This window comes from Astyanax mexicanus, chromosome 8, assembly GCF_023375975.1.
Source record: "Astyanax mexicanus isolate ESR-SI-001 chromosome 8, AstMex3_surface, whole genome shotgun sequence".
NCBI lineage: Eukaryota > Metazoa > Chordata > Actinopteri > Characiformes > Acestrorhamphidae > Astyanax > Astyanax mexicanus.
The window spans coordinates 14,952,799-14,978,715 of NC_064415.1; the positions used below are offsets into that span (position 1 = coordinate 14,952,799).

Genomic DNA, 25,917 nt, shown 5'->3' on the forward strand with positions numbered 1-25,917 from the left:
TGTCCAAGGTCCCAAACAACAAAATAAAAAACACCCCATCACGTAGCGAAATCAAACACAATACAGAGTCTAACCCACACACATAAGCGCACCCAACAAAAACACACTTCACTTCACCTTGCCCAAACATATAAGGTAAGCTTATAAACTGCACGAGACTCAGAATCTCCCCGGGCTTAGCTCCTCATACGGCCAGCATTACGCCCTGGCTCGTACCTTCTGTTTGTTTCTGAGGAAGCTTTTTTTCACCAGCCTCTGTAATGTGCAGAAAATGCAAGCAAATCAAATCTGTGTGCAATTAAGGCTCTCTCCTGGTCTTAATTGTGTTCTTAACGAAGGCGGAAAACTGAATTTAAACACAGCGGAGAGGCAGAGTGGAGGGAGGGGGGGTTGAGGGAAGGACAGAGAGAGATGCTGAGTGAGTGAAATGGGAGGGAGGGAGAGAGCAAAAGAAAGAGCAAAGGAAAATGGAAAATAATGTAAAACAGAGGAAACAGAGAGAGAGAGAGAGAGACATGACAAAACAAAAGAAAGCAAATAGAGAAAAAAAAGATAAAAAGTACATAAAAATTAAATTAAATAAATACAACTAGAGTAAAGGAAATCAAGAAATATAAATATCTGTAAAAAGGGCAAGAAATAGAGCAAAATAAAGAAAGAGAGAAAGAGAGAGGGTGAGCGTAAGAGGAGAATAAAAAGGAAGACAATTATGAATGAAACCAGGAAAAAAAGAAAAAGAATGTGAATAGACAATAAAAAAGTGTGTTAAAAAAACAGAACAATGTAGAGGGAAAAAAGACAGAAAAATTGAAAGAGAAAGAAAAAATAGCAGAAGACACAAGGAGGGACAAAGAGGGAGAGAATGAGAGAAGAAAGAGAGAAAGATTGAAAAAAGTTTAGGAAAAAGAATAATGGAAATAAGATAGTATAAGAAAAGAATAGAAAAGAAAGAAATGTAAAAAGAAACAAAAGAAAATTGAGAGAGAAAGAGAGATGTGAGTGAAACAGAGAAAAAATATAAAAAGGGAATGACAGTAAATGAGAAAAGGAAAACAACAGTGAAAGAGAGAGTAAGAAAGAAATAAAGTAACTAGGGAGAATAAAGAAAGCAAAAGAAAAGAGTGGAATAACAGACAGGGATAGAAAAAGAAAGAAAGATGAGTGGAAAAAGAGCAAGAGAGCAAGAGAGAATCAGAGAGAAAGCGAGGGAGGAGTAGGAGGTAGGAGGGCTCCATGTGGTGGATGGGGAGGTGTATTGGAGCAGCTGGGTTTAATAGCGTTAGGGCCTGTGAGACTGAAAGGTGTCTGGCTGCGCTCCAGCTTTAGGGTCGCTCTCGGTGCCCTCTGCCTCTCCCCCTACAGACTGGCCCCGGACCCCGCTGAGCCTGGCAGCTCACACCTCACAGGGCTTTTCAGAGCAGTTAAGCTGCATGGTGACACTGGCCGGTCTCAGACCAGTGGAGGGGATAGGCAGTAATCGAATTCATTTGTACCTAAAGCCCTACAGAGCCGGGCTGATGGAGTCTGCGTACATGCTGGGGACGGCCCTGCTAATAAGCTCCTGTAGTCTGCTTATTGCCTATAGCGGGGGCTTATACTGCGAGGGGACATCCTCACTCGGACTCTCTGATGCACGGCTTCAAAGAGCTGACATTTAAGACTGAAATAAGCGGCCATAAAGCACTTCTTCAGATGTCGGACGGGTCTATGACTGATTGATCCATCTGCTTCCAGTCCTGCTTTCTAAATCACTCACAGCGAGATGCTTCCAAGACTTACACTACACTTTGTTGTACTTGACCAACCCTGTGACCGCAAAGGATCACCACACAGGATTTCAGACACCTGCACATATGTGTGCACACACAAACACAAATACAGCCTGTCTGTCTGACACCTTGTCTTTTTTTAAACTAACGTATGTATTAATGCTGTGAAAGAAAAGCCCACCTAAGGGTGTTTTCACACCTTGAAGTCCAGACCAAGGTCCAAACCAGGGTTGATGTGTTTGTTACATTGTGTACATTTAGTCTGATTAGTTTTTGTTGCACACTGCAGTTTATTGACCGAACGCAGTGCGAACCAAACAATACTAGGTTCTTCAGTGCAAACCATGACCGCTTCTGTTCACCACTACCGTGCCATGTCCTCTGTTAATGACGTATGATGTGATGTTTTGATGTTTCCACTAAAACTGGAGGAAACGTGGACTGATTCGCTGAAAAGCACCACTGTTCTTATAAACCCGAACGAAACTGGTTCAGGAACTAGAGTTCTTTTGGTGGAAAAGCGCTACCTGTTGTCATCACCTACAGTGGCCTGCATCTAACTATACTTGATGCTGATTGGTTTGTAGAATGATGACAAGTTTTTGAGATTTATTTTAAGGTTTTGTGTTGAATTCTGTCTCCCTGCCCCAACTGAATCCCACCAAAAATCACGCAACATCACATAACAGATTAAGCGTAACTGATTACCCCTTGATAATCTTAATTTTTGTTAAAACATTAATCAACAGTTACATTAAATTAAGGAATCAGCAGTGTAAGCATGATATTGTTAACCTGCTATTGCTTTAACAAACCCACTGTTCATATTTATTAAACACAAGTTAGCATTCAAAAGCACAAATGACCCAAAGATGAAGACAAGGACACAAACCTGCATCTGTCCCTGTATGCGACGTTGCATTGCTCGGGCCCAGTGCGCCTGGCCTGCATTCTGGGGCATGTGCGGAGGCTTGTTCAATGTCTTCTGGCTCAGCTCCTTATTTACCAGGTACACCTCCTTACTCAACATAGCGTACACATCCACCGTCTTTCTGCTTAGAGTCCGCTTAATAGCCTGGGAAAAAGAGAGAGAGAGAGAGAGAGAGAGAGAGACAGAGATAGAGAGAAGGAGAAAAACAAATACACAGAGGGGTAAAAAGATAATGCAAGAAGGACAGGAAAAAAACAAGAAAATGGAGTGCAAGTTAAACCATGATAATTACTTTAGGCTGAGGTAAATTGATCCTAACAACATATGCTGAAGATAACAAAGGGCTCAGTGCTCTAACCGAGGGTGTTGTGTGTGTGTGTGATTGTGCGGATGGGGTAGTAACACCTGCTCTGCTCTAGCTGAAAGGGTCTGGGTGAATAAGAGATAAGTGGAGAGAAGAGCTGGAGTAAGACGGTCTCTTAAAGGAAAGGGACATTGTCCCATGCTGCACTGCATCAAAACATCTCAAACTAAGGCTTCCTTTATATTCCAAAAAAGAGATGTGGAAAATAGGTGTGCCGTCAAAGGACTAATGTGTTTACAGTTAAAATCAGAAATGAAATATTACTCAGCCACAACAGTCTACATGCTTTTCTCACTTTTAATGGGTTTAATGGTTCTGTATCTCTCGGCTTGTCCAGAAATCAATGTATTTTGTGGTGGGTCAAATGACAAATTACACTTTGTTTGAAAATTGTTGCTGTAACTAAATAGTTTGGCAAAAAAATTGATTTACATGACTTTCCAGTCAACCAGCTAAGGCACGTTATCGGACCTATGCATCTTATTTTACAACAGAAGATGCAGTGTTAATGTGGCTAAAACGATGAGCTTAGGCTGTGACCGATCACATCTCAGCATTATTTGCTGAAAAAATCTAATGAAAAGCTGCATCACTAAGCTTTAAAAAACAATTAAGTTAAAAATGAATGGTTCCTCAAAAGAGTTCAACCCTAGCTAACTATGCTAACTTAACATTCCAACAGGCTATTTAATGTTATTTAGAAAAATTCAAAGCATAGCTAACTAGCTTCCAAAACAACACAAAAAGCTGATGCCTTGCGAGACCTGAGAACAGAACTTAAATCCACCACCTTCAAAAAAAGAAGAGCTGCATCAGTTGAAGGAGCTAAATGTAAAACATCCAATCGAATGTCCTAATGCATGCTCTTACCATTTAGTGTGGGTAAAACTCATGAGGTTATAAGGCTCTAGTAAAGTAGACACACTGGATGATTTCTGAGGCTATTTGATTTTCCCATAAACTACCCAGTTTGTTCAGTAAATGTATGGTTAAAGAGTAAAAGAGAAGCTCATATACTGTAACTTCCACTACAGACAATGTTAGAATTAGATGCTGAAAATGGAAATACATGTTAGTAAATAACACAGAATGGCAAATGGGATGTGTTGTCAATAAAATATATGGACAACATAAGTGCACAGGTACATGTCATAGTGCAACCAGCCAGCAGAAGCGGTCCATGTTTTTTCCAGTCATTGGTTCCACTGTTTATCTATGCAGAGAAGTTTTTTTTTGCATAAACATAAATAAGTCATGCCATGTTTTATACCACACTGATTTGTCTGTGCATACACATGTAGATCTGGATGTGCTTTGATGAGGTTAAGAAATGTTTAAGGGCTTGTTTATATGGAGTTGGTGATAGTCTTTGTCCAGCATTTGTTAGCAGGTCCCATTTGAAAATAAAGAAGCAAACTTCAGACTAAAGATGTGTAGGCTGAGTCGTAAATGTTGATTAGATATTGTTTACTTATTTATTGAACATATATAAGAGACAGAGAGAAAGAGAGACAAGAAGTGAAAGAGAGAGAAAGAGAAGCCAGGTGTATGAAAAAAGAGAAAAATAGACCTCTCGAGCCGACAGGTGCTGGAAGACATCGAGCAGCTGGACCCCTTCCTCCACTGAATTGACCGTTTTGAAAGCCGTGTTGATCAAATTCTGCATCATCACCTCAAGGTCCTTTACTTCTGCCCGAAATCTTTGAACACAGACACACAGACACACATACACACACACACATACACATAAACAAATGAAGAGGTCATGGAGTATACAGCACAGGAGGGGGGTGGACACCAAACAACAAGAAGGAAAACAGGACAATGAAGTGTGTGGTCCTTTTTCTGAGGAATAATCTGTCATTCATCCATGGTGAGAAGCAAAACAAAGTCACAGCACACACAGACAACAAACCAAGGACAGTGTAAAGGAAAGAAGCTGAGACGGACATAACTTGACAGCGTTCGCTACAAACAAACTCTCCAACTGCTAATCAAAAGCATCAAACAAAGCCCAGATTCAAACACCAGGACACACGCGTATACATACACAGCCGCTAACGCAGCCTGCTATTGATCTGGCTGCTCTCAATGTGCTGCCGCGCTTTGAAACACCTGCCTCAGACACAAGCACAGCTGTTTGTCTTGGCAAGAACATCCCAACCCTACGACCTCCCTCGACCCCAATCCATCATCTTGTCCATCACACGCAAACGAATGCACCGGCCGCTTTTCCGAGGTCCAACAGCGCCTGGGGCAGCGGTCTCTGGAGGCCAAAGGACGATCCAGTCCCTCACACACACAGAAACACACACACACACGCACAAGCTAGACCCAACCCCTACATACATATGCACCAGCGTCTACACACTCCATCCATTGCTCATGATCGTAATCAGATGAGCAGCCAAATTGCCTGCTGTCACAAACAGTTCTGAATGACAAACAGGGCAAGTCAGGCCCACAGGGAGCAGCGCCGCTCTGCCCTGCACAGCAAAACCAGTCAGAGAGACACATACATACTAACTATCCACATCTACTGCCAATGGGTCACACATTTAAATGGAACATGCGTTGTTAATGGGCAGATATATGCAGCCTTACAATATATATGCAAATCTCAATGCAAATTTAAACACGTATTTGTTGAATTTCCCTCCAAACTGTAAAATACGAGAAACATAATAAAAAAAAGTTTTAGAGTGATGGCATCGCCAAATGTGCATTAGATGCCTGAGGAAATATGTTTAAAAAACAGCTCCCGTCCTGGATCTTTTCTATATTTACAACTATATCCAGTCAGGACATAATGGCAGACTCTCCAGAGCCACATTACTCCACCCTACTTTCTCAACAATCCATAACTCTACCTCCATCTTCTCAAAGCCCTATTACTCCACTTACATCTCCTCACTGAGTGCATTACTCCACCCTAACTTATCAACAACTCATTAGTCAACCCCATCTTCTCAACATACCCTTATTCCATCACTATCTGCCATTATTTACTTTCCCCTTTGTTTATCTCCTCAGTGCCCCATTACTTCACCTCCATCACCCAATCTCCTTCATCTCCACCATCTTCTCAACACCCATTAAAAACCCCAATCTCCTAAATATCCCATTATTACACCTCCATTACCCAATTTCCTTCATCTCCACCATCTTCTTAACATCCATTAATCCACCTCAATCTCCTTAACATCCCATTACTTCACCTTCATCCTCCATTTTTATCAACACCCCATCACTTCACCTCCATCTTCTAAACATCCCATTACTTCACCTTCATTCCCCTAATTTCTCAGCACCCCATTACTTCACCTCCATCCCCTAATCTCCTTCATCTCTACCATCTTCTCAACACCCATTAGCCCACCTCAATATCCTTAACATCCCATTACTTCACCAATACCCTGAACACCTCATTACTTAACCTCCATCTCCTCAACACTGCATTATTTCACTACCATCTCAACACTCCATTTTCCATCCTCATCTTCTCAATGCCCCATTACTCCACCCTGTCTCATCAACACTATATTACTCCATCCACATCTCTTCATTACGGTAATACTGCTTTTCAACACCATTTCATTATAGAGTATGTGGGGAGTATGATTACACAATAATCTATCTATAAAAAGTGATTTTAGAGATGTTTGTTGTGCTCATGGCCTGGAATGGAAGGAATCTTGACTAATGCCCCTTTAAAGCAGTGGGGAAAAGGAAACACGATAGAAGGCAAACCAGACAAGGACACTACCATTCACAGGCCAAAGGGGGAGCCACACATATTCTAACATGCAGCTAACTGAGGTAATTTACCACAAAAACAGGCAAAGGGTCTGATTTATACATTACATCAAACACACACACACTCACATGCACACACACACACACACTCACATGCACACGTCCTACCTGTTATAGCTATCATGCCAGGAGGTGTTTCTGACATCTAGTATGCCCTTGCGCACCGAGCGCAGGACTTGCAGACTCTTGTCGAAGGTGGCCTCAATCTCCAGCAGGTTCCTGGTGACCTCCGGCCCCTGGCGCCCTGCAAAGCATGGCAACGGCATCTGCTCGCCTTCCTTGCGACGGGCAAACTGCTGCTGACACTCGCACACCTAAGATGAAAAGGAAAAAGAGAGCGAGAAAGAGAAGGAGAGACATATATGCCAGATATTTAAGAGCTAATGTCTGAGACTGTCTAACATATTAGCTCAGTGAGATCAAAAAGACTGGAATTCATGTAAAGACAAAACCAGCAATGTGTTGTAATGACAATATGATATGCAAAAAAACTATAAAAAAATAGAGGTTGTGTAAATAATTATGTTTATTTAACACTAGATAACATAATTTATTATGCTAAAGCTATATGCATTTAGGCCATAAAACCCAAAAAACCCATGAAGTGAATTATACTTGACACATTCATTAAAGCTGCGTTCAATTCTGAAGGCAGATGCCCAACTAGGCAGAAAAAGACTGTCCCATTCTGTAGGCAGCATATGATCCATATTTTCCCCCGATTCAACATGTATCCTTCTCTGTGAAGGCAATCCCATGATGCAATTTCCCAGCTCAAAGTTTTACTGCTGAGTTTTAAAAACATGGCGGATGGAGAGTAGTTTCTGTACAAATGTAAGCAATTTTCTTCTGTGTTTTCACTCAATGCTGCATGTGTTTATCAAACTAGTGTTGTTTTTGCATGTACTTAACTTAAAGTAAGACCTCATCGGGTGAAGCTATCATTGGCTTAGCGCTTTAGCAGATTTCCGGTAAAGCTAAACGTAATAGCCAGATTTCGGAGTACCAAACTAAGCTAACCCTGCCTGAGGTGGTCATTTAGTGTAAGAGGTTTAACTGTTAGATGGAATAACTCTAGATTAACCTGTAACTGAGTGATTTAATGTGTAAATAGTTTATAAAATTATGATGGTGTTCTTCATGAAACGCTGTTACTAATTCAGATTATTTTGTTCCCAGGAATGAGTGCGATTACTGGGCTGGGGACCGGGACCGGCTGGAGGCAGCGTTTTATAAAATGTCATAATAAATAAGCTGGCTGCGTATAGATTTTCTATTGTATGAATTTTATTGTACTTTTAAATGGCTTGTACAAACAATTTATTATATTATGGTTACATTGCTCATGGATTTCTACAAAACATCTAATTAGAAATGACTACCTAGGAAGCTGCCTAATGAACAGACCACATCTTATATGGCTTAAAAGCAACCTGATCATTCATTTAATCATCTGAAATTAAGCGTATTAAAAAAAGAGTTTATCCACTTTATCCTGCTTTTATTGGAGTAACTGACTGGACCATGCAGGGTAGAAGACTTTCTTCAAGATTTTAGTGCATTGGTATTATATGATCTGATTGCATTCAGTGACAAGAGCATAAGTGAATTCATGGTGTTGGATGATCATTACATCATCTCATCCCTAAATCATCCCAAATGAATTGGATGGAGCACCATCATTCCAGACAATACAGTTGCACTGCTCTGCAATTCAGTGCTTGGGGGTTTTATACCTCTAACCCATGCCTGCTATTAGGCATGGTGCCAGTAAGTTTATGTGTATCTGCTCCAGAGAGTCAGATGCTATTCTATGAACTTTTCTATACAACCATTCTATACAACCATATTCGTCACACTGATGATGGGAAAACAGATGGAATGTGGCCTCTGCATTTACCACAGCTGTGAACTGAACAACCGCTTACTGAGCACAAGTGCCTGAAGCAGTGGGGAGCCATGGCTGTGGCAACCAGGAAGCAGTGAGGGTTAAGGGTCCTGCTCAAGGGCCCAACACGGGAAGCTTTCCAAACGCAGGTATCAATGTCATTGATGGACTAGTGCTCTGAAAGCTGAGCCACCACTGCCCCTATCCATTACCCCATACTCATACACAAGGGATAGACAAGCTGTGTGAACATTTGCACATCTGTGTCAGATGGGGTGTCCATAAACTGTATTCAAAATATCTGCAATATCAGTAAGATAAATTAAATATTTTCTATAATATATATATATATATATATATATATATATATATATATATATATATATATATATATATATAATACAAAATAGCAAATTAATATTAACTATATATATATATATATATATATATATATATAAATACATATTTTTTACATATAATACAAATGTGTTTATTTCCTGACTCCGGTTGATTCGCTATGCACAGAAACTTTTACTTATTTTTCTCAAATAATTGGGAAAAGTCTCATGCAAACACTTTCAATTCACATTTTAAAGAACTAGAATGAGCAGTTATTTAATGGTTCTGGCAATAAAGGGTTAATAACATTCACTGCCTATTCTCATTAGTTTAGGTTAGATAGACAAGAGAGAAGTGAATGCTGATAACAATGACCCTCTAATGAACTGTATGATGAGAACATATCCCAGGGCACGTGAGAGGGTGTGGGTGGGTATGTGTGTGTGTGTGGGAGGGTTTGTGTGTGTTAATGTGACAGTGATATGTGCCGTTTCACATGCAGAATACAGAACGTTGCAGTGTTAACTTCTTGGTAATTACTTGTGGCTTCTGTCATTCAGCAGCCTAATGAACTGACAGAGCTGATGCATTTGCATTCATGTTCCCACTGGTCAGACGAGAACACTGTCTTTCAGTCATCACAATTCATTTCAGTTTACACATGCAGCATGGATGCGTGAAGCTACAACTTAATGCAAGATAATGCAATAAAAGTCGTTAGGGCATGGATTCCACAAGATGCTGAAAACAGCATATGAGATTTGCATCACAAAGTTTCTACAGATTATCAGTTCTACTAGATTCAAATCTAATGACTGAGAAAGCCACTGTGAAAAGTACAATGAACCCATTGTCATGTTCATAAAACCATTTTGAGATGACTTTTGTTTTGTGACTTTGTGTACGATAACACAGTAGACATGCATTGGATGCAGCCATGAAGGGATGCACATGGTCAGCAATAATACTCAAGTATTCTGTGGCATTCAGATGATACGAGACTGGTATTAACAGCCAAATGTGGGACAAGAAAACATTCCCCACACCATTAAAGCACCTTCAGCACCACTGGATTGATGACACAAGGCAAGTTGGGTTAAAGGATTTGTACTGTGGGTAATTAATTCTGAGGCTACCCTTTAAATCAAGACTAGGCTATGTAATTTAACTGTTAACTGTCCGGATTTTGTGAGTCTGTGCACACTGCAGCTGCAGCTTTCTGTTCTTGGCTGACAGATGTTTTTTTTCTGATGTTAGCATCTAGCACTGTGCAGATGATCAGTGTTAGCTTTTCCTGAAACCTATTCAACTCACACTATTATGCTGCTATAGCAAACTTGCACTCTGGACTTCATGTTTCTGCCACCTGCCTACTCTCCCTATTTTTTGCTGTATTTATCTTGATGTCTATTTTGTTCTATTCTATTTTATTGTGTTCTTTATTTTATTTCATTTCATCTATATTTATCTATTTTAACAATTGCTCCTGGGTGTAAACTTGATCATGAGATTACAACTTCGTTCCACCTCATGTACCACATGTGATGCGAATGACAATAAAATCTCCTTGAATCATCAATTAAATTAATTAAACATGTTTTTTAAAGTATTTGTCACTGTGGACTGCTAAACAGTAATGTTACTGAATTGCTACTGTCTATTTTCCTGTTAATTCTTATGATTATTGGCCTTGTTCATGTATAAGCTAATTTATTTTTAAACCACTTCGGTATTGCCTGGCATTAGATATGTAGGTTAGGCCAATAGGTTCATGTTTTTCTGCTCCAGAAAGCTCTAATATATAGGCAATAGTGTACTTCTCTACAGGGTCAAGTTGTGTGTGTGTGTGTGTGTGTGCATTTGCACATCTGTGTCAGCAATGGGTGCAACATATAGTTAAAGCAGAAGGCATTTATTAGAGGGGTGTCCCCAAAGATCTGGACATAAAATTTAGACCATTGCTCTGAGAATTTCCATATTTCTGATAAACTCCAAGATAATTACAGTGATTTCAAAAGAAACAATAAAAACAAAAGTGTCTCAATGCTTGTGTCTATATAGTGTACATAAATGCATGTAAGCTTGGTGGTAATTGTGTTGACTTTACTGTGTTGCTGTGTTAAAATGCTGTATGCAATAAATGATATCTTTGAGCAAATATACGAGAGATGGTTTTTGACTGCCTGTAGTTTTGCTTTCTGCAAAGTGAAACTAATTTTGCTGCAGTCATATCCATTTTTTACAGTCCATGAAGTATTTGACATTAAGTCAATGCTGTTAAACGTTAACTACTCTTACATGTACATTAGACATTTATAGATTAATACTGCATTTTACAACACGTACAGATTTGAAGCAGGATTATAGATAAAATATGAAAGGACCATATTACGCCATTAATCATTGACCTTTTATAAAGCATACAAAGTCCTGCCCTGTTACTGAATGTGGCCTTAGCTGAGCTTAGCATGTCTTTGTGAAAGGCGTATTCGCTCACCTCCAGCAGATCTTTGCATCTCTGCACAAAGGCGTCCACCAAAGCGAAGATGCTGATCTGGTCAAGCACCCAGCCTTCTGAGGAACACCTGACCCAAAGAAGGAGAGAGAGAGAGAGAGATAGAGACTGATAAAGTGGGGGCAGAAGGGGAATAAATACTTGGCTCTCACTGTAGGAAAAAAGGTGGTTAACTTTTTGCCATGCCATTGCTCATTGCAAGGCCAGGCTTCAACAGTGCAAAGTAGAAAAACAAAACAACAGCAACAGCAAACCTCCATCCATAGCAGCGAAGGATAAGGTCAGAAATGATCTGTCATTGGCATAATTGCATCCGCCAAAGTTCTATATCAGTCAGGCTGGCGTTTCTCAGATTGCTTTTCACACTTCATTCTTTTCCTGATGGAAAGGTAATCCTCACCATAGAGGAGACAAACACCTTTAGCCGGGCTGTGCTGTGCTGGGGAAGGAGGGGGTGAGACAGTGAAAGAGTGAGGGAGAAAGAGAGCAGGGCATTTAGCAGGGCTGTTTCACAAAACAATAGGAGGCTTGGGCCACACACACACACACAGACAGAAGGGTGAGAGCACATGCAAAAAAGACATGTACCCAGAAAATTTGGCCAAACCCAGGATTATGATGTTCCAAAAGAAAGGTCAGTGTCAGAACAGCACACTCTGTGCACTGGAACATTTATTATGTTATAATTAGTTTGGGCCAAAAAACAATGCCTCTGGAAATTCTGGCCGGGTAGTGCAGGCAGTAAAATGACCAATTTGAACAAAAATAAACCCTAATTTTTCAGAATTTTGTATTTGATTGATTCTCTGAGACGGGATAATATCCTTTGAGAAAAAATATATACTTAGTTAAAATTGACAAACATGGCTATTTTAACAGCACAAAGTCATTTATTACAGTACATGTTACCTTAAAATGTAATGAGGGCCAATAGGAACGTGCAAATGTGTTTGCTGTCAACCACTAGAAAATACTTTATGTTGTTTCACATCATAATGCAAAGACACATCGTTCCTGACTGATGAAGACTTGGTCTGGGTATCGTTTAAAAATTTTACCAATACGATACTTTAAATTCGATACCCAAACAATATTTTTTCGATACATTGTTCTAAACTGTAACCAAAAATTAAAAAAAAATTATAATGGAATCATTTACAGCTGAAATGGGAAACCTCATTTTCTTACTGTCACCATAAGAGACTCCATCTGTTTGGATCTTGTTGAAACAAAAATTGAGCATGATCATCATTGCTTGTGCTTAAACTACACATATTTTTCCTACCCATAGTGCTTCATGCAAATTAAATTACATTGCGGTTGGTTTTTAACACACAGCGCACAATCTCTGCATTTGGCGTGTTTACATGCATTACATGTAAAATATTAAAAAACAGATTTTTTTGGACCATTTAGTACTCAGTCGGTGCCTTTTTGGGTATCGAATTTCGATACCCAGCAGGGATGATGACTTTAAAATGAATGTTGTGGTTTCCATTCATTGAAAATCTTTAAATGTTGAGGGACGTAAAGCACACCCAATTTAGAGTATCACCCATTTAAAAGGGAAACTATCATCCTCAACCCTTTTTATGTATAACTTACTTAGGTAATCAGTGAGCAACAAATGGGATAGAATGGGATAACCTCTGAATTTAAAGCTGTATTGAACATGACAAATTTAGATACTTACATTACAATTAAACATGTAATCCTGATGTTAAACATGTATGTGTGAATTGTTTTTGTTTGTTTGTTTTTTTTTTTTAAACTTATGCAGGGCCCTGGAAACAGTCCAAAATTGCATGGAATAAATCCTGTGATATTGACTAAAATATTTCCTTCTTATATAAAGTTGCAGTTTTGGAGACACAATTTTTTCTTTAACATAAACGATATATAGAGCATTTCTGCTGTCTCACATAAAGTAGAGACACATCAGGTTTATGGTGCTACATAAAAAGAAGAATATATGGCCACTGTAAGGCAGCTGAAGTTGAAAGTGCACTTTCTTCTTCACAGCGAGGGATGTCAGAACATCAGAGAGACCTGTTCAGATTTAAAACATTTTAAAATTCCCCTCTGAACGTATCAGTTACCAGATAGCGAGCTGCATCAGCAGGGGACCCCCCCACTGAAACTGCTGCAAAGAATGTTACTCCTAAACGATGTATTGCATTTTTATGAGCAGTCTGTGACTATATGTTTATGTATGTGCATTGCTGCGGCAAGACACAGCAGAATGGTAATATGTCCCTTTATCAAATACCTAACAGTCTGCAATACTGCAGGCCAGATTCATTAGATACCCCTGCAGATTCACTGTGAAGCTAAACGTAAATAACATATGCAGAAGCACATTCGCTCATTCATAAACTAGGAAGATGAAGAGTTAGAGATTCATAACTGAACACCTTTGCACACAAAGTAACACACTGAGCAACCCAATAAGACTCTGAAATGCTATATAATGCACTTATTGAGCATTTTAACCCTGCTGTTATATTCATTTGTCAGGAACAGCAATGGTGTTCCTGTGTCATCTCCTTTGCTAATTATTCTATCAATATTTTTCACGTCCTTGCCCTGTTTCCCTGTGTTTCCCGCCTGTGCTTGTGTTCCTGTGTTTGTGTTTGTGTTCATGCGCATGCTCTGTGTTTTCCCTGTCTCTGAGTGTTCTCACCTGTGTTCTGCAACATGATCAACGTGATCTGTAGCTCCGCCCCCCTTGTTACCTGGTCACCTCTGACTTATTTAGTGCAATGGTGGGGTTTTTTTTTGCCTCTAACATAAAAAAAATACATGTTCGAACATTTTAAAATGTTTCACTATTTTATTACTTTACATTAAAAACATAACATTGTAATTGTGTTTTAGTTTTTGTTTTTGTTTTTTAGGTGGTTGCAAATATGTGAGATGAACCATTTTCATTTTATATGTTGATTACACTAATTAAGGCATTCTTACTGAAAAATACATTTAACTATTTTTCCTAGATCAACAAACTTCAAAACGGATCAGTTTGACCTGTAACATAACAAGAGGGTTAAATTGTTTTTGATGTGCCAGATTCCGTTTAACAAGCCTATTTACAACAACATGCCATAAGTCTTAGGACAAAAAATGGTATTTTGTCTCGTCACATTTGTCAAATCCCATGGAGGCTAAAGAATGCTGCACTGACCTGTGGGATATGCATGTGGGGCCACCTGCATTGAATGTGGTTTCTGTGATTCCTGCCAAAGCCTCTTGTCTCATAGGGACAATTCTAGCCAGATTCCACTGATCACATTCATTACCATTCACTCTGCTGTCCACTGTGGATGGTAATGCCCTACATGGTGTACTCCTTGTAAACACGTGACACTGTGAATTGAGGAATGCCAAACACTGACACAACTTTAAAGAGTATTCAAGCGGAGGGGGAGTTTCAGCAATTTTGGCACAACATTAGGCCTTTTCTATTCTTTCTACTACAAACAAACCGCTAGTTTATCTTAATCACATTTTATGCGTTTTATTTGATTCATATCTATACTGTATGATTGTAACGCGTTGACAATACAAAAGTACATTTGTCATGTCAATAAAGCAACCGGACCACAGATGAAAACTGACAAAGAGAGGGAGAAATAAAGACAAAGAGATAGAGAGAGTAAATAAAAGAAAGAGAGAGCTAAAAACAAAGGGACAGATAAAGAGAGAGAGTGAACGAGAGACAGAGAGAAAAGCTAGTCTGTGGGAGGCAGCGAGGCTGACATGTCGCAGTGTAGACGAATAGTGTGACTCTCACTCATGTGTCTCTGGGGGGGAACAGGGCCTTCATGGAGGGCAGAGGGTTAGAGGATTATGGGTAGAGCGAGGAAGGAGTTTTTGCATGGAACCAGAGGCCCTAACTGGCCATTTCTCTTGCTCACAGCTCTTTGAAGCTCAGACAGCTTTATTTCAGCACACGCTCTGATTAGAAGCTGATGTCGAGATGCAGCACAACATTCATCATTTTGAATGATGCGTTTCCCAGCGATTTGCTCTTATTCCTTTCATGTGTTACTTAGAGAACAGTGTGAGCAGAGAACAATATAGGTACATGTATGCGGGTTAGTTCTAAGGCAGGGGAAATGCAGAGAGGGAGCTACTTTGTGCTTTAAAATACAGTTCTCTTTTTACTTTCACAGCCAAGCCGTGTTTGGAAAAATGGGAGAAATTGTAATATGTATTATTAAATGAAAATTGTTGCCTGGGATTACTAGAAAATTCAGATTTTCAGCATATGATTACCATGCGGAGATAATATTCCAGTGTGAGGGCTGAAATTGAAAAACAGAAATAAATGAATGTGCTTCAAAAACACATCAAAAGCGGATTGCTGCTAGATAGGCACCCGTAATCAGTCTTTCTGAATCATTTAGTGATGCAGGGCTCACAGGATGCGTGTTATATCTCACCCTTATTCTTTTTTCCTCTAATCATGACACAGCCTGCATCACTGAATGGGCCAGAGCAGTGGAGGACTGTACAGTAGACTTCATTTCTCCTGTAAATAGTGGTCAGTGTGATGGCTGGACCCTTAACCTGGGCAATAAACTGGCCAATAAAAATGCTTTGGCACATGGGGAAGTGTAAATCCATCCAATTTGCAAGCTAATTAAGGCATGCTTATTGAGTCGCCTGCAAGAGGAGCAACAATGCACCACTGCACGTCTGCCACACAACACACACACAGTGGAGAAACCACAGAGAGAGGGGGGAGCGAGAGATGCTCCAAGAATGAATAATGACGGTAATGGGAACTCCTAAAATGAAGACTGAGGAAAAACAAGAGGGGCAGAATGAAAAACATTGAGCAAGGTTGAAAGAGAGGGTAAAGGAGAGACAGCTGAGAGAGAGAGAGAGAGAGAGAGAGAGAGAGACAGAGTGAGAGACAGAGAGAAAACGAGAGAGAGATGATCCAATAAGGCCAGCAGTAGCGCTGTAGCTCTCCAGTGATGAATGCGCTGTCCAAACACACGGGAGGACACGTAGGTGAATGTCATGTCTCGGCAGTACCGGCGATTACAGACGAGCGATAAGCCATGTTTGTGTTTATTCTATTCAGCTCTCCCGTGCTCTGAGGTCGCGTCCTTTTGAACAAGTTACAGCATCGCACAAGCTATGATAAAACTTGATTACAACGATGCACATAAAAAAATCTTAGACCTCATATCCCTTTCTGACCAGCAGGACATCAAAATATTTCTTCACCTTGGGAAAAGAGACAGAGACAGATAGGAGGGATATAGTGGGATTTCTGTGATGTGGAAAACACAAATAAGTTATGGAATTGAGGCAGAAATAAACACTTCATGTGAAGACAAAAAAGACCAAGAAATCTAAAAAAATTACAAAAATAAAGCAAACATAATTTCATAGGACCCTGAAATCACAATAAATGATAAAATCAATAGCCAGTCTTATATATGTGTAAACTTGAATTATTACGTGATGGTAAAGTTCTCTACTGAGTTGAAGTTCAGCAGACCTATTATCTTTTAATCAATATCAATCAGCCATAACATTAAAACCACTGACAGGTGAGGCGAAGTGAATGGCATTAATTATCTTGTTACAATGGCACCTGTCACAGGGTATGAAATATTGGCCTGTCAGGCAGGTCAGGAGGTCGCCTCTACTTTGGAATCATTTGCCAGAATCCTTACCTTTCCTGCTCAGTTTCTCCCGACTTTACTGAGTTCGTTTTTATAAAGTCCTCAGAATTTTACTCAGAAACCAGTCAACAGTTTTTGTGTTCACAGCACAAATGGGTTAACAGCAATAAAGACAGAGGTTAAATTCTGCTTTAATATATAGAGTAACATAACAAAGCATTTTCTCAGTGATCATGATGACTAGAACATGAGGGTAAAGAGTTAAAACAACTGTATTCTAGAAAACACTCACTGCTGGGCTGAGAAAATTAACAATGGCATGGGAGTTTGAAAAGAACAACAGCTGTGTTTGAACAGCAACAGTAAAAAAAAAAACAAGCAACAATTCATGACGAGGTGGGAAAAAACAGAAGTATATAGTGTTTTTTTATGTAGAATTTAGCTGTGGAGCAGTGTAATTCTTGTATTACTGCTGGGATGAGTTGTGGAGTTGGGGGTGAGGTGGGGTGGTGATCACTCAAATACTCCTAACCTCTTAAACACTTTTGTCACTGAATACAACAAAATTCTGTACAGCAAAGTAGTACTAGATAGTAGAGTCATTTACTTCAACAAAAGCAGGATGAACTCTTTTAATACCCTTGATTTTGAGAGAAACGTTGGATGAGCAGGTGTCCCAATACTTTTGTGCATGACCATACTAAAATATCTCTCTTTGTAAGCTGGGAAGCAGGTGGTACCATGGCAATCATTACAACCATCAGTGGTATTTTATGAGGTCATTAGAAATCCTCTGAAGATTCAGCTTCAGTCCATCATTTGCTGAGGCAGAGCCGGGGGCCTGACGAGAGGGTTAAACTTCATTAAGTCTTCCACCGAGTCCGACCATGCTCTTTACTGAGCAACCTTTTAAAGGCATTGTCTGGGAAATCTAACATGATTGACTCTATAATTAAATAAGATCAAGAATAGAGAGAGAGATGGAGAGAGAGGGGGCAGAGAAGAAGAGAATATAATTAGAAATAGGTGTGAACTGGGGCTTAAAAAATAGGTAAAATGTGTGTGTGTATGAAAGAGAGAGAGAGGGGGGAGGAGGGGATAAAAAAGGAAAGGGGAGAAAAAGATAGACAAAGGTAAAAAGTAAGAAAAAGAGAGATAAGACATTAAAAATAGGTAAGAAAAGACAAAGAGAAAAACAGGGCATAAAAGAGCAAAATATGCAAGTAAAAAGAGAGCACTCCCCCTTATCTCTTTTTCCAAAGGAATTAATTAAAATATTTGATTAACAAATACCAAACATGTCTTTTTCACAGATTTTCATTCAATTTGCCTCTTTTTATTACAATAAAGAAATTAAACAGCCAAAAAATTATTTTTGTCTTGCTTCAAGGAAAAGACAATTACAAAACAATTTTAGTGCTATTCTATTTAAAAATTCACTTCAGCAGTGCTACTCTAGTCACATATGTACCTCAGTAGAGCTATTCTTATCATAAATCTATCTCAGCAGAGATACTCAAGTCACATGCTAATTAAATTTAAAGAGAAAGGCAGCAGGTTTTTTTTGGTAAACAAAGAAATGGTAAGCCAAAGGTAGCTAACTCAGCTAATTCTACTAATGCTGAATGCTTTATTCTGTTTAATTTGTGCAAGTGTAACGTAAAAAAGAACTTAAACGTGTCATTTGCTGGATTTCTGGCAGCTCCCTTTCTCCTTCCCTGGACTGAATTTAAAATGCAATGATGGCAGGGAGGAGTGGGTCTACAGCCACTTCTGAAACAAATCCTAATGTTAGAGGAAACACTGTAATATTACTTCAAATTAGTGAGTCTCTGTTCGGTATGAATTATTCTGTCTTTTCACTTTTTTAGCTGAACCCAAAAACGTTTAGTTGATAAATAGGTTCAGGTTCAGTGCTTATGAGTTATCAATAAGGCAGAATAAACAGCATGTGACTATACATGCAGTACTGAACACACACTGGATTAATTTAGATAAAGATTCAGAATTTTCAGTTTTTGATTAATTGCCCAGCTGTAGCACATGGTGCAAAGAAAGGTAAAGATAGGACAAACGAGAACAAAGAAATTGAGATTGGTTGAAATGGACTTAAAAAAGAGGAGAGAAGAGTCAAAAGTGAGGTCAGAGAGAGAGAGACAAAGGTTGTAGAGTAATAAGGGAGAAAGGCAGAGTGAAGGAGGGAACGATAGAGAGGCCACCAAGAGGACAGAGGAGAGAGGGCAGGCTGCAGATAACACCTCATTAATCATGTGTCAGAATGCCATGGTCAAGAATACACACTTACGTACACACACACACACACACACACATACATATTCACAGAAATATACATGTTCAAACAATCTGACGCACAAACACACACATCACATATCGACTGATCCGCTGGGGGTTGAGTAAACCAAATAAACTGATCTCTGCTTACACACAAGGCCCACAAGTCCCACCACGGTAAAACACTAAGGAAGGAAAACACACACACACACACATGCACCTTTTGATTCATGGTTATCCCTGCTGATCTAACCACGGCCCTGCTTTGATCGATATTCTGCCTTAATGCATTTTGCACAGAGCTCTATGGTGGGGATTCCGCACTTAGGCGCACAGCACCTGCCATATTGCAGTAAGAGCTGAAGGTGGTGGCTGATTTGTTGGGGTTTTTTCTGTTCTTTGTGCTTGTGCCGGTAATAGCGCACTGACGCTAACAGCATGAGACACTTAAACAGGTCCCAGTGTGCACATGCTTCTCAGAGCACACAAACACACAAACACACACACACACACACACAAAGGTATGTTTTATAAAATATCAAGATGTTTATATACTGATGTTTTTCAACCATATTGGATGTATTTAAAGGAACATATCCCTTTTTTCCATACAGCTCATTAGCTGATGGAGCAGGCTGAGGAATAATGAAGTTCTATTGATTCTACGGCAGCACTCAGAACTTAAGAAGACTGTGAAATGCTGTGAAATGCTGGGAAATGTGTAAAGAAGAACACAACAGGGAATCAGTGGAGAGGAGTGAAGAATGTGTGGGAAGCAGATCATTTAGATCTACATCATTTCATTAAAATGTTAAGACAGTGTGACAAAGTTGTGGGAGGGAGTCATTAAGACCTGAGGAGGGCCTATAGAACATTGATTGTCACACTTATTTACCTGTTTACTGTTTTTTTAAATTAGATTTTTGGTCTGTGAAGATCTGGGAAAGATTTTTGATGATAAAAATCTAAACCTGCAGCTGAGAGGTCAAGTGGTTTAAAGCATGGTGGGAAATTGTTGCAGTGTTTTTTATATGAATAGCCTTCTCACAATAATTATTTTAGCGACTTAATAGAAATCAGCTAAAAAGCAATAGATGCACACTAAGGCCCAATTAATCCCATTTCACTCCTTGGCCCTACCACCTACCCCTACCCTTTCTTTTCGAGGGTAAACCTTCCCCTTGGAACAGAGTTAGAAGGGGTAAAACCCTCCCTTTAAGAATTGGGAAAAGTTTAAAAACCTAACTCCTGGTTAACTAGTTAATTTTAGGCCATATATCTTCAGAAAGGGGGGAGGTGGTGCAGAAATTATTATTATTATATATAATATATATATAGAATTATATTATATTATTATATTATTTTTATTATTATTTCTCTGTGATTGGGAGCTGAAATTAGCTTTGAGTAGCTTTTATTTTATTTCATTTTTCTATTCCGCCTTAAATGCTGCAGCCCCTGTTATTTGTTGTACAATTTAAGGTGGAACAGGCAAGTTATCTAGCTACTAAGATAAACGATATTTGTTATGCTTGTCATGAAGAGTTTGGCCATAAAATGATGAAACTATACATTAAATTATAGTAATATGGTGCTAATTATTACTTTTAACAAGGAAAATACTTGGTCGATTGTTCCTCATCTTACCTGTGATTCTAATACCCCTCGGTTTGAAGTGTGTCTCTGAAAAATCTCTTCCCCCTACCCCTGCAGCCTATCAAGAATCGGGACAACCCTACCCCTTGGCATGCATGTGCAAAACAGGGTGGTAGGGGTAAGTAGTAGTGCCAAGTGGTAAAATGGGATTGGGCCAAAAGCCACATTCAAGCATACAATAAGCAAAAAAACACAGCTAGACACCAAACACACACACAGACAAACACACACACACACACAAAACTCCCCTGCAGCCAGCACATAATAGCTAAAAGAGGGTCTCGCATGCTCCATCTCTCCACCCAACCCCTCTCAGACCGTGCCCTACCACTGAACTCTGCGAGACTGAGGTATGAACTGTGCGTGTTTTGGAGGTGACAGTTTCTCTGTCATATCTACAAGAGAACTGAACAAGGTGTTTTTCTCTGCTTAGTACTTAGGCTTGTTCAGACTGAGCTTTATCAATTTATAAAGCTGTCACCTTTACCCAGGCAACTCACTTTCACAGCCAATACATCGCAGAGCATACAAAATCTAATCTCTCCTCAGAGGGCTGCTATGTGTTTAAATCTGAAACTCGCTATTACACTGAGTGTATGGTATGCAAGTTATTCACTGCAAAGAGCAATTTAGCCAAGCATTAAAGGGGACATGAAACACTTCAAGTATTTCGCTTAATTCACATGATGTATTTTCACTCTAACAAATTTTATAAGTTTAACAGTTGTCAGTGAAGCGGAATTAAAATAATAAGCAATCTAAATGTCATTTTTTTAAGTAAGGGCAGCGCCATCTTGTCCCAGCGCTGAAAGTGACGTCACGAGGTTGGTTCTCGCACGCCTCACTACTATAATCTATGAGAATACCGTAATTTAGCTCCTCAATAAATAATAAAATCCAAACCAAAACTCAATGCAGAGCGGGGGGCACTTTTGTATTGCCCCTGTGTGTAGTAATACTGGGAGTAGTGAATTTTAATAGGGTGAGGAATGAGAAATATTTACTTTCACTTTCATACCTTCAGCGGGGCTCGCAGCGCTGAAGCGTGAGAATCCTCCAGTTAGCTGCAACGCTAGGGGTTAGTGGTAGTGGCGAGCACTTTCTAGACCAGGACTATGTAAAGGAGAGGGGTTTGAGTCAGGAGCATTAGCGCCGGATAAATAAGCTGAAGTCCGAGGCTTTTTTCCTCCGTTTTTTATTTTTCCTCTGATCAGCTGGAATGTACAGACCGTCCGACTGATGGTAACGTTACTATGAGAGCAGCAGCTGTGAGCCGCACCAGCCAAACAACACGCCCACCCAGCAGAGCAGCGAGAGGTACCATTACCGAAAATCTAGATAAAATGACAATTTAAAGATAACATAGCTAGCGTTAGCTACTTAGCTAGCTATCTTATTCTAGCTAGCCAACGCTAGCTAACTAGCTAACACTAACTAGATGAAGCTAAGTACCCAGTAAGCATTCTAACTTCTAAACTGAACGGTTTATCAACCAAACAGCGCCTGGATGTTTCAATATCCACTTAAATCATGTACGTTTCATTCAGTCTTAATGAACTCTGGACTTTGCATGTTAAATAGCTAAATGTATATAAAATAGCTGGTTAACTGGATGGTAGTACCTGCTGTGGACGCGCTGCAGGGTTCTGCACGGCTCCACGTAGAGAGAGAATAAACACTCCCAAAACGTCTCGCTCTCAGAAAAGCATCTGAAAAGTTCTGCTCAGGTTTATACAGGAAAGATCTCTGAGCAAATGCTCCATGTTAGCCTAGTTCAGCTTCATCTTCATCCATAATCTCGACAAACAATACGCTCTTTTCCTCTAGCTATATGCCTGGGATCTTAAACCAACCAACCTCGTGACGTCACCAGTGCTGCACGGGCAACATGGCGGCGCCCTAGCTCAAACGTAACAAACATAAATATATTATAATTTAGTGTGTAAACATTTTATATAAAAAAATCCCCCCCAAATAAATTCCATTATATTTAATACCTTAGAAAACTTGTACAAACTGAAATGTTTCATGTCCCCTTTAAGTAGTAATATTTGCTACATATACTAAATAATGTGCCCAGACATTTGCTATTTTATATACAGTATTAACACTCTCTTTGGCAAGAAATAATGCTTATTTTTCAGCTAAGAGTCTTTCAATTCTTGTTTCATGCATTTTGCCCTCACAAAAAGGCAGTGTTTTTCATGTCAGAGGACTGTCAGGTTCTTGAAATAGTCCATTGCTGATTTTGATTTGGGTTTTAAAATCATTATCCTGCAGCAGGATCCCCTCTCTTTACAGCTCCAGCTTTTTTACATACACTATATGAGGCTTGCTTTTAGAATCTACAGGTATTTACTTAACATTTTTCACTCTGCAAGTAAAATGTTCCTTGTGCCACTGGCTACAATCGAAAACATCTCAGGGTTTTCATGGAATTCAGATTTTTTTAAACAAACCAATGCTTATTGAATCCAAACATGACATTTTAACCTAATCCAAGATGCTCCCGGCTTGTTTTCATGTGTTCCTTTAAAAATTGAGATCCTCAGTTTTAAGCTGAGGATGCAAAAGGTCATATTTGTGCAAGTGTGGCTGCACAGTAGAACAGTGCACCTCATTAGTGTCTAATAAATCTTTCTAAATCTCTTTTGCAGTCAAACAGGGACTCTGATTAGCCCTTTCAGTAACACTACAAAAAAAATCTGAAATTTATCATGGATTTCTAGGCGTCATCTCAACCTTGATTTCTTAATTATAGCACAAACTAAGGCACCAGTTTTGCATGTGTATGTCTCTTTTGCTTTTAGGGATGTTTGGACAGATCAAATCCAATTTTTTCACATCACACTTTTGTCTGTGGTCTCAGATTGGATATGCATCTGATAAGTGGACAATATTTCATGCATTTTTTTTTCTATTGTAAGCTTGTGCTTAGTGCTGTTGGTGGTCAAGGTTGAAGTTCTTACAGGAACGTCTGTTTATTCAAAAGCCATTTTAGTAATGCTGCTGGGCAGATATTTCCAGTCACACAAGACCATGCTAAAATTGGAATGAATGTGGAGAGACCACAATACTCAAAACTGAAGGTAATTTTTACAATTAAAAAAAATGTTAAATCACTGTTTAATTACTGATAAAATGTGTGCATGCTTGTGGTTGCAGAGACAGATTTATTCGCATTACTGACAGCTTTATAAACCATCAAATATCTGAATGGATTAATGAGGCTTGTAATGTGAACATGGCTTCTTTGTCTGGTTCTCTCTCTAAACATGTCTCTAAACGTGACTGAAGGAAAAGGAATGCTACCAGTTTTTTTGTTTTGGGAGTTTTAAACTGTTATATTATGATTGCTTTAGTCTGGATAAATTTCATATTTAATAATATGAATCTCTACACGATCAAATACCACACAATTGATTCTAGAGCACACTAGAGTTGGGACTGTAACAGCATCAATTATTTTAATTGATTAAGAGCTAGGCAGCTGCTTTGAAGAGTCAATGCTTATTAAGCTTTAAATCTGAATCTACTGGTCTGGTTTAAAAGTAAAAATAGACAGAACATTGGCCCTAACAATCTGCTTATGGTGTGAGACCCTGGTAAAAGTTGAGAGCACAAATCTTTCTCTCCTCTAAATTTATACAAATCACTCATATTACTTTAGGTTTTTAGTTTTATTTAAATTTTTATTCTTTCTGGAGTTCAGTAAATCTTTATTAAATATACAAAGAAACATTTTCATACTGTGGTGTCTAAATTGTGCATGCCATTGTATATGTACAATCAATAAACAATGATTTCAAACTTTTAAACTGTGGTATTGTAGAAGCTGGTGAAGATTTTGGAGAGTGGGACTCCTGTCAGAACATCAGCACAGCCCTATTCATGCCCCTTCCAGGCTTTTGGACTGGAACTAAGCACTGGCTATATATATATATATATATATATATATATAATTGGGTGGATGGGGTTGGTTGCTCCTGTGTAGGATTGAAGCTGTAGGCCTGCAGAGTGCTGCTGAGAGGGGCAAGCAGGCCCAAGCTCAAATGCGAAAAACCGACCCTGCTATAATTAAACACCACTCAGGAGGCACCCTCCCTCACAGCAGCTTAGAGCCCAGATCAGCAAACCTACTGACAAACAAGTGGTGGCTTGGCTGAACATGCCACTTCTTTCTGAATCGAGACCCAGGCTTTAACCTGTGGCTGAAACACGCTGACAAGCCATTATTCTGCGAATTCAGGATGCCTAATGCCTACTATCCATCACCCAGCATATGCAGGACAGAGCTCAATGTCTGCTTTACGGTCTGGAGGAGAAATTACGTTCTCCCTGTAGAACAGACTACCTTCTGTGTTGCATTAAGTACAAAAATCTTCATTTGGAGTTACTGTCATCATTTTAAAATTCAACTGTATATGGTATTAAACACAGTATTCAGTGGTATGTAATGAACAGAGTAGCGTTACCTTACCAGTACAACTACTAAAACCTTTTCTTGACTCTGGGAAATCTCTATAAAAGCATCAATGATTTACAATTAAAAACCAAGACCAAACTCATCATACATTTTTTAATCAGTCTGTTTTAAAATCTTCAGGCAGAATCTAAGAATTTAATCCTATAAACAATTTCTGCCATTCATTTTTAAATCTATACTGCAGGATCTGCAGGAACTCTGTTTTTACAGTGCAAT

General features: G+C 39.2%; 1 protein-coding gene across 1 annotated transcript in view; it reads right to left on the bottom strand.

Annotated features, from left to right (window-relative positions):
• dnah2 (dynein, axonemal, heavy chain 2) overlaps positions 1 to 25,917 on the bottom strand; it is a 210,302-nt gene that overhangs the window by 157,272 nt on the left and 27,113 nt on the right. Inside the window, exons 10-13 of the mRNA XM_049482490.1 lie at positions 11,605 to 11,692; positions 6,989 to 7,194; positions 4,635 to 4,764; positions 2,662 to 2,844 (exon numbers count right to left, since the gene is read on the bottom strand). Of these exons, the coding sequence (XP_049338447.1) occupies positions 2,662 to 2,844; positions 4,635 to 4,764; positions 6,989 to 7,194; positions 11,605 to 11,692 (607 nt within the window). The remainder of the gene's footprint in view (positions 1 to 2,661; positions 2,845 to 4,634; positions 4,765 to 6,988; positions 7,195 to 11,604; positions 11,693 to 25,917) is intronic.